General features: G+C 38.3%; 1 protein-coding gene across 1 annotated transcript; it reads right to left on the bottom strand.

Moving 5' to 3' along the window:
* Positions 1–2,591: 2,591 nt before the first annotated feature.
* cart3 (cocaine- and amphetamine-regulated transcript 3) lies at positions 2,592–3,722 on the bottom strand. The gene is made up of 3 exons (XM_008406050.2): positions 3,435–3,722; positions 3,181–3,264; positions 2,592–3,075 (listed from the first exon to the last, which is right to left on the bottom strand). The coding sequence occupies exons 1-3, from the start codon at positions 3,633–3,635 to the stop codon at positions 2,968–2,970; spliced, it is 393 nt and encodes a 130-aa protein (XP_008404272.1). The 5' UTR covers positions 3,636–3,722; the 3' UTR covers positions 2,592–2,967.
* Between the last annotated feature and the right edge of the window lie 5,790 nt (positions 3,723–9,512).

Raw genomic sequence — 9,512 nt, 5'->3', positions numbered from 1 at the left:
TTTGGAGAGGCCAATTAACCTGACAGTCATGTTTTTGGACTGTGGGAGGAAACCGGAGTACCTGGAGAAAACCCACCATGCACAGGGAGAACATGTAGACTCCATGCAGAAAGACTGGGGCCGGGAATCGAACCCAGAACCTTCTTGCTGCAAGGCAACAGCTCTACCAACTGCGCCACTGTGCAGCCCTCCCCTGAAATCATAAGTAAAATTATCGCTCTTCAGCGTGAGTTTTATACTGCAGGTGCATGAGCTATCTGTTTTGAATTTTTATGAAGGTTTCACAGCTTTAAACAAAAGTCAATTATTTAGAGTGAGGGTAGAAACGACTGAAGGTTGGTGATTCATTGTCAGTCTCATGAAATTCCAGTTAAATCGATGGTGTTTGCAGTTTACCACAGAATGCTCTATAATTATGTTTTATCTGAAGCACTGCACTTTGTTGTGTCACAGAGAAATTAAATTGAGGGCTGCTGCCAATGTTTACACTGAGCTCAGCTGGTTTGTTGTTGTTTTTTCTGAAAWATCAGCTGCTGTTCAGGAGCTTCGGAGCCAGATGTTATAAATAGAGCTCAGCCTTTTGGAGTTGGGGTGTGAGTTTTGGCTCATCTGGAGGTTTAGGAAGCAGAGCCAGGTGAGTGTGATTAGAACAGCTGCAGCTTYGTCAGACTTCCTCTGCAAAAGCTTCTCTGCCAGGAATCGCAGGTAGCCACACCGAGGTTTAAGTTTCCTAAAGTGTTTAATGTATTTTTCATAGGTGGTTGGTTTTAAATRAGCAAAACATAGAAATCAGACATGATTTTTGCAGAAAATTGGATACTCAATGAAAAATTCAAAACGTATAATAAAGGAGATAATAGGGTTATTTTACTGTAATGTGAAATATCCTGCATGAGCAGCAGTGTGCAGACGTTTTTCTCGTTTTCAAATGTCAGGATTGGGTTGTTTTTGGGTTATTTTGATTATTTGTTCCTAATTCCATTATTATTTTTGTTTCGGTTTCTTATTTCTCTTAAATCAATCTTGTTTCTATTTTCACATCTAATAGTCCGGTAGACTCGGTTCGATTTGGGACCAAACTATCTGAGTCAAAAACGTTTTAAAAACCTGTTCCACTCCTCGTCTGTGGGGGCGCTGCACAAAGAACCACTGAAGGAAACGACACAAAATCCTCTGAAGACACTGAGCACAACTTCCTTCTTCACGAAATGCAAACAAAATGGAGCGCTGTCAGATTTTAGTGGTTGTAGGATTTTTCTTTTGATAAAGGAACACAAGCCATTTCTCCCACTTGCGCTATGCTATCGCGTTTGTTTTGTTGTATTTACCCAGAATGCCCTGCGCTGTWGTCCGCTTCCTGCCTTTGGAGCGGTGTCCTGTCCGGTTGGAGTTCATATTCGGACCGCAGCAGAGTTCACTTCAACAGAACCGAGACCGAGGTTTGTAGGTTTGTTGATTTCAGCTTAAAACTTGGCACATATTAACCCTCACTCGGCTCATTTTTCAGATATTTTGGATATTTTTTTTCCCTGTCTTACAAATCCTGTTAAACCGTTGAATATATTTTAATCTCCAACTCATTTTCTTATCTAAAATTTCCTCTTTTCTTTGGACACACACAGCTCAATAAACTGTCAGTCAAGCTGAGCGAAAATAGAAACCGCAAAACAAACTTTTATGGTGCTGATAATGTATGATAATGTTTGATTTGAATCATATCTTTGTCATTTTGTTCAGTTTAAATGTACTTCCTTTCAATTGCAGATTGGTTGTTTTCATAATTTGTTTCAGCCACTAAGATTAATGCATTTTATTGGGATTTCATGACAGACCAGAACTATGTATACAGTCTTTTACGCTGGTAGCTCTAAATTAATCCAATGCTGCCWGTTCCTTTAAGAAGTCAGATAATTAGTAAATAGAGTCCAGTTGTGTATATTTTATTCTCAGAACAAATGAGAATAAGGAGAATATTAGGATAAGAAAAACATTGTTTATTCAAATCCAGCTCTGCTTATTAATATTTAAAACACAGTTAATCTTTAGTGTTTATGTAATTTAAGGAACATAAATATGATTTACGCCCTACATTCAAAACGTTGCTTCAATTCAGACTTAAATATTATTGAAAATCTGTGTCATGATTTTCAAAGTTTAGTTCACAAACATTTGATGGAGTTTGAGTTATTTTAAAACAAAAATATTCAAAATTGTAAGTCTTTACATGTGGAAAGTTGGTAGAAACGTAATCAGAAATACTTATAGCGCGATGTGATTACTACTGATTCATATGGGGGAGGTAAATATATGCGCCATCTAATTAACCATAGATTATTTTTCAGATTTATTTAAGGTTTTTTTTTAAACACGTGTTGTCGTCAGCATCCTGCAGCTGCCCAGGGTGTTTCTGGCGCGGTGTCAGCCTGACTGACATGTCACTTTCTGGCTCATCCTCTGAGGCTCATCTGGCTTTAATTTTAAACCTTTTTCTGATGTTTTATTTTCTGACCAGCCTCAGGATGCTTGATGTCACATCTAACACCTGATTATCCAGCCCAGTTTAACACATTTTTAAAGAATACAGCCACTCCTCTGCTTTACAAAACAACAGGATTTTATTATCATGGCACATAAAACATTCAGCTGAAACTAAACACAGCGGATGAAGGGTAGAATATTGCTGGTTTGACATTACAGTGTGCTTATGGTCCCACAGGTTGAGTTTATTGAGGTTGAAGTAAATATTTACAGAAACTTTCTATGATATCCTCATCCTCATGTCGTTTTCTGTAAAATAACACGGAATGTTTTACTCCTAACACAGTTTCTACAGTTCTTTGTTGTAAGTGTTGGACAGTCACTCCAGCTGAGCCTGAGCTGTGCAATAATTAAAAAAATCTGAGCGTAATTACAAAGGGATTCAGTGAAAGTTTCTCTTCTCGAAGCTACATTCCGACCCGGAGAGGCTCATAAGCACTTCAGCAGGAAGAAGTTGCAGAAAGCTCCCCGGGGACAGTCGCACATCTTCCCGATTCGTGCGCCTTTCCTCACCGCGCACTGCTCTCCAACATCACACTGACGGGGAGACAACAACAGAAGATGTTTAATTCAATTATAAACACATATATGAAAAGTTAGGTGGAAATAAATAAATAAATAAAATGCGTGTTTTGCATATACCGTTGGGACTTGACCGAATTTCTTTTCCCACGAAGGAAGTCGTTTAGCCTGCAGCTTTTCAAGAACTTCTTGGAGAGCTCCAAGCTGCCAGGAAACGGAAAGTCCAGATGCAAAATGTCATTATTTGCACGTTAAAAACTATCATTTATGCCATTTTACTTCTAATTGGACTTAAATGAAAGTTTAAGTGAAGAAATCTCAAGTGAAAAATTGCGTAAAAATATCTAAATATCCGGGATTTTGCAAGGACTCACCAGCTGCTTCTCACTGGTCAGGTTCGGTCCTTTCGGGTAGAAGTCCCGCAGCGCTCTGGGGCTCAGCTCCTCCTCGGACTCCGCATCCAGCAGCCCCTGCGCTCGGGCTCCGGCGGCGCCGGCGGAGAGCAGCAGCAGTGCGCAGAGGAGCGCCCCGCTCAGCAGCCTGGAGCTCTGCATGGTCCCGGTGCGCGGCAACATGTGGCCCTTTCCCCCGATCTCAGATAGTACTCAGCTCCGCCGCGACAAACACCTTTTTATGTGAGATGCTCCATCTGCTTGCTCCACCTTATTCTTTGATTTTTTTATTTTTTTTACCCCCCTCTTTTTGTCATGCGTAACAGCCGCCTTGGGTGAGTCATCCCGTAAAAGTTGCTGGGCAAGAAAAGCTCCGAGAAGTCAACAATAACAGCAAGGGGTCGTTGCTGACAGAGTAATGGATTATTTGGTAAATAGCAGCTTCATGTAAACAACAGGCAGTTTATTCTCAGCCAACCAGATTAGCTCAAACTAGCAGTAAAAACATTCAACCTTTAAAATTACCCTAAAAATCCCCGTCAGTAGCTCCGGCTCCATTATCTATGAAATTGCTCAAATTGAAATGAGGAAAATTCATTTCTTTTAAAGGAAACAGACTCATTTTTTGGGGGTAAAAAACTCACATTGTTCGATTAAAAAAAAGTTTTTGCGCTAAACTAAGGCGTTTATTTTTGTATCGAAATAGATGGTTTTGGCAAAACTGCAATCGAAACACTTTTTTCGTCTCATCAGTCACGTGATCGACAGCCGGATGTTGCTACTGGCGTAAACTGTGAAGACGACGACAGGAAGAAGTTTTTAAATGCGTTTTAATGACTTATTGCTTGAACAAGCTTATTAATGTGTGATTTTTAACTGTAATGGAAATAATTGTGTTTTTTTAATATTAGAATATCGACAAAGATCTGCACATATTTTTAATAGAAACAGTTAGTGAGATGTTTTAATCCCTCCTTGCATCATGAAGCTCTCTGCAGATCATTTCATGCATTTAAACTGTCTCAGGTTTTTTTTGTGCAAATGATCCAGATTTAAACGTCATTGTCTTCCTTTGTTCCATCATATTTTCAATAGTCCACTGTTTGACATGCAAAATAATTCCTCTCAAGCTTGAAATTAGTCTTCAGGCTCACTGAAAAGTGGCTGAAAGAATCTCTGAATCTCAGCTGTGATTAAACTGTTATTGGGTGAAGGAGACTGAGAGAAAGTTTGTTTTTCTCATGTTGATGCTGAGATGAAGTTCTTGTTTTTCCATTTCATTTCTCTGACAAAAAACAGAGAACTTCTTCCTTTGAATTGAGATTTTTTTCATTATCACCAGAGAGATTTGCTCAAAATCTCCTTTCTTGGGAAGAATAAGAAATATTTTACTTGTTTTTCCTCTTTTTATTGGCTTTCTGTGCGATGATGTGCTTCAGAGAGTTTGGAAACGCCTTTCCCAGATTGATTGGCAGCGTCCCAGTTTGTATTTCAAAAAACTACAGCATCTCTTATAATATCTGTGCTGATGACACACATCTTTATTTTTCTCCATTAATACCCCACTATAGTTCACTTTAATTACAGAAGTGGTGTGGTTGTACATAAATGATCACATTAGCTGTGTTTCTAATAGAGGTGTGCCGATCGATCGGCGATCAAAATCGGCCGATTTCCGTGAAAAGTGCATGATCTGTGATCGGTGATCATTGTCTCTTGTTGCCGATCACACAAACTGATCACCTGCATCTCATTTCTCAGCCTGCCTGTGCAGCTGGTCTCCTCTTTCCTTCACTCTGCGCAAACGCGCAGCAACAAATCCTAAGCGATGTGGAACTATAACTATAACACACTGAGTGAATGGGGACGTTTGCGTGTTGCGGCGGAAAATTGAAGCAGGTCAAAATGCATCAACACGACGAAGCTAATACGACATAAAAACAATGCCATACTTGACGGAGTTTGGCTACATCGAGGCTCACTGCAGTAAAAAGACATATGGAGGATCAGATAGAGCAGGTAAAGCAGGGCACAGCTACAAACACTCACCCAGATTAGCATGACGGTCAGAAAGCTAAACAAATAACCCGCAAAATTATTTAAGTCTTGGAGCTGCGATGTAAGACGCTGGTTCTGCTCTCGCTGTTGAACCGCTGCTACGCTACAGGTAGTAATATTTCACAGACGGAGCGCCGCTTCTGCTCCACCTGGTAGTGACTCTCACACCGAACCTCTGCTTAAAGCTGCAGCAACTAACCTAAAAACATACATTTTACATACGTATTAAAACTTTTGCTGTCCTAACAAGAGACAGATAATCTCTAAAAAAATAATCGATCTCCTCCCTGCTCTGCATAATTACTCCCCTCAGTCAGAAACAGCCACTCAGAGCTAGCAGTAATCAGCTAGCCGCCATGCTAACAGGAAGTTTTCATTCAGTAACTCTGGATTGTTTATTGTAATGGATCCTGTATTTGCCTTTGAATGTTAAGTTTTATACTTAAATTTTTTGGCAATGTTGAGAGGTTTTATTTTGGCTCTTTGCATTATTTAGCCTCTTCAGAGCTTCCATATGTTATCAGTCTGTTAAAGATAGTTTTATTGATAGCAGTACAATTTGCACAATGCCTGTTTTGTTTAGTTTTCTTCTTGGAAAAAGTTATTAAAAACAAGTTTTTGTCTAAATTAAGGTGAATTCATGGTTCCTTTTTCCACATAATGTAACCGGTAGTGTTTATGATTTAAAAAAAATTATGTGATCGGTATCGGTGATCGGCCCTCATGGGTGATCGGTATCGGTATCGGCAGGATAAAACCTGATCGGCACATCTCTAGTATAATTATGTGGTCAAGAGAAAAGCATCTGCTAATGAAGATCAGGTATTTAATTGCACCTGACTGCTAAACTTTTCTCATTTATTCAGAAGCAGTGAGGGTGGATTTGTTTTCCTGCACTGCAAAAAATGCTGAATCTTACCAAATATTTTTGGTCTAGTTTCTACTGTAAATATCTTAGTAGGTTTGAAAATGGATCAAAATAACTTTTCAACAAGATACAGGAGCTTGTTTTAAGTCAATAATTTGTTAATATGGTTGAAAACGTTCTGATTCCTTTGGTAAATTATTTCACTTGTAAAATGGGAAGAATTTAATTTTATAAGTGAAATAATTTCCATGTTTATCTAGAACTTTTCCATCAATCTTAACAAATTATTGACTTAAAACAAGCTCCTATATCTTGCTTAAAAGTTACTTATCAGGTAGTTTTGTCGTATTTCAAGTGGTCTAAGATATTTGCACAAAAACTGGACCAAAAATACTGTGTAAGATTTAGTATTTTTGCAGTGTGTGCCTCTACTGGAGCATAAATGTACCTTCCTCTGACGTGACTCCCAGTGCATGAAAACGAGTTTATTTACTCCAAACCAGCCTGTATTTGTTTACACGTAAAGCGTTCACTCAGAGAAGTCGACGTTTTCTGATCATTCGTTGTAAGAAGTGCAGCCTGCAGAAAGTCGAGTCTAATCACCTAATGACCTCGGCGGTGCAGAGGAGCAAACGAGAGCGCGGAAGCGTCTCCTACAGAACCGAGCCTTTGACTGTAAGCGATGTACCGCACAAAAAACTAATGAAGTCATGTTTGTGAATGAAATGGCCCGGTTGTCCTGAATGAAACGTTAAATTGGCGTCTCCGTCGTTAAAGCCGGTGTAGGGAGGGAGACGTGAGTCATGCAGCTTCAGGCACAATCAAAGCTTCCTGCTCCTCTTTCTCCATCAGCTCCGAATCCAGCAATCAGCGCCGGGTTTAAAGCTGGATCGCTCCAGATCAGGACGAAGGACACGACTGCAGCAGAGGACGACATGCAGCCTTCGCCGTGTTACAGCATGAGAGTCCAGCTCTGCTTTTAGACACAGAATCTGCATTTTGGGCTTTTATTACCTCCAAGTAGCTTCGATTGATCTGGTTATTTTATTCTTTAATATATTAAATGCCATCAGTTTTATGCCTTCACTGACAAATTGTGATAATTTCATCAGTTTATTTGCATAATAAGGTCGTGTCTTGGGAAGGGTTGAGTAGTAACTACATTTACTTTTACTTGAGTAACTTTTTTGAAAAAAATTTACTTTTGGGAGTATTTTTACTTTTATTATGAAGTATTTCTACTCTTACTTGAGTAAAATTTCTGTATTTTCTACCCACTGAATGAAAGACAAACCAAATTCACCAGATAGACACAAAGCTTTAATAATACACATGTCCTGTTTAAGAAGCACTTGTGCATTTGCAGGTTTTGTGCTGCAGTTTCTTCCTTGTACTAAACTTTCTGTACGTGTTCTTGTTGTCATGTCCACAGATTTGTGCGACAGCCGTTTGGTGTTTCTCCCCAGGTTGTGATCCCTCACTCACACTCCTTCAGTTCTCTTTAAAGGCGGACCTGAGGAGGACGTTCGGTTCTGTACCTGGGAGTTATCGCTGACAAGAAGCTGACATTTACTGAAGATTTTAGAAAATACTGATATTTTATTGAGTTCTTTACTGTTTTGAAAATGTTGTTGTGTGATTACATGTTTTTGTTTTATTGAGGACAATGTAGTGTTAGGGCCACACTAAGAAAAAACCAATATTTTGAGAATAAAGTCTAAATAATATGAGAATAAAATTGTAATAGTCTGACTTTATTTGTGTATTATTTAGACTTTACTCTCATTTTTTAGACTATTCTCAGAAAATGTTCACTTTTTTCTGAAAATATGATTTTATTCTCATAACTTTACTCTCATATATGACTTTATTCTCWATTTTTGAAAAGTTTTGACTTGAAATTCAGATTTCCAAACTTCAAAATTTTTTTAATTTTCAAATTTAGAAATGTACAAGTTTTTTCTAGAAGATTTCTGAGATTTATCTCAAGATTTCTGAGTTGTTTTTTTTTGTTTTTTAGTAGATTTTCCACTTTTTAAACTCAGAAATGTCTTTGTCTGTTCTATAATACTTTTTTTTAGATTAAACTCAAAACCTTTGAGTTTTTTTCTAGTAAATGTTCAACTTTTCAAACTCAGATTTCCATTTTTTTTCAGGAAAATTTCATGGATTCATCTAAAATTTTCTGATTATTTTCCTAGCAAACGTTCAACTTTTCAAGCTCAGAAATTTCCCAATTTTTCATAGAAAATCTCTGAGATTAACCTCATATTTTCAGACTTTTAGGAGGGAACATACTCCTGTCCATAATGGCTCTAATACGTCGTCTTGCTCGTTACCTTTTGCATCTGTTTGTCCAACGGATCGCCGCCATCCTGAAAAGAGAAACGCTCACCTTCCTCTGACTCCTCCTTCACCCAGTGACACAAATACAATCAGAACTCATTTTATCTCTAATTAAATCCAGATGTTTTCCCCTTTTATTAGACCTTAAATCCTTTGCGGTTCTTCTTCATGCTGCACCGTGTGTCTGAGCCTGGTGAGTTAACGCCGACTGACAGAGAGTCTAATGAGCTCTCTGCCTCCAGCGTCTCCAGCAGCTATTAGCCCAAGAAGCATCCAATCAAGCTGTTTGTCTGTCAGTCTGTGTTGCAGTTATACATTAATTCATCCATGTTGGACCTACAACTGCTTTGCCTCTCATTGCATCAATCAAACCTCTTTTAACGAAACCTAATCTAGTACTTCGATAATAAGTAATGACAGACACACATCTGACTTAACATTTTTAAGACATTTCACCGTAAAAAACGGCCATTTTTGGTCTATTTCTAGTTATTTGGTAAATATAAACCTGAGAAAACAAAACAAGGATCAGATCTGGAGGCCCTGAAGGCTCCATTCTTGCACCACCACATATATATTTTTGCTCTATTTCAAAGTCTTGTTTGAGGAATAGAACCTTCATTTAAATAATCAGAATATAAAGAGAAAACAGTCTGGTTCATTCCTTAAGTGCCTAATGGATCTAATTAGCATCATACCTAAATTTACACTAATGAAATACACAATGTTCAAATGTGCAATCTAAGAAATTTAACATTTAACTGGCATCAGATGTTTTGAACATTTGT

This window comes from Poecilia reticulata, linkage group LG3 (genome assembly GCF_000633615.1).
Source record: "Poecilia reticulata strain Guanapo linkage group LG3, Guppy_female_1.0+MT, whole genome shotgun sequence".
Lineage (NCBI taxonomy): Eukaryota > Metazoa > Chordata > Actinopteri > Cyprinodontiformes > Poeciliidae > Poecilia > Poecilia reticulata.
Note: the sequence above shows the minus strand (reverse complement) of the source record. Positions and strands in the feature narration are given on the sequence as shown.

Coding starts and splice junctions, on each gene's coding strand:
- cart3 (XM_008406050.2), bottom strand. CDS start 3,635: ATGTTGCCGCGCACCGGGACCATGCAGAGCTCCAGGCTGCTGAGCGGG. Junction 3,265..3,434: donor TGACCAGTGAGAAGCAGCTG/GTGAGTCCTTGC, acceptor GTTTCCTGGCAG/CTTGGAGCTCTCCAAGAAGT. Junction 3,076..3,180: donor AATTCGGTCAAGTCCCAACG/GTATATGCAAAA, acceptor TCTCCCCGTCAG/TGTGATGTTGGAGAGCAGTG.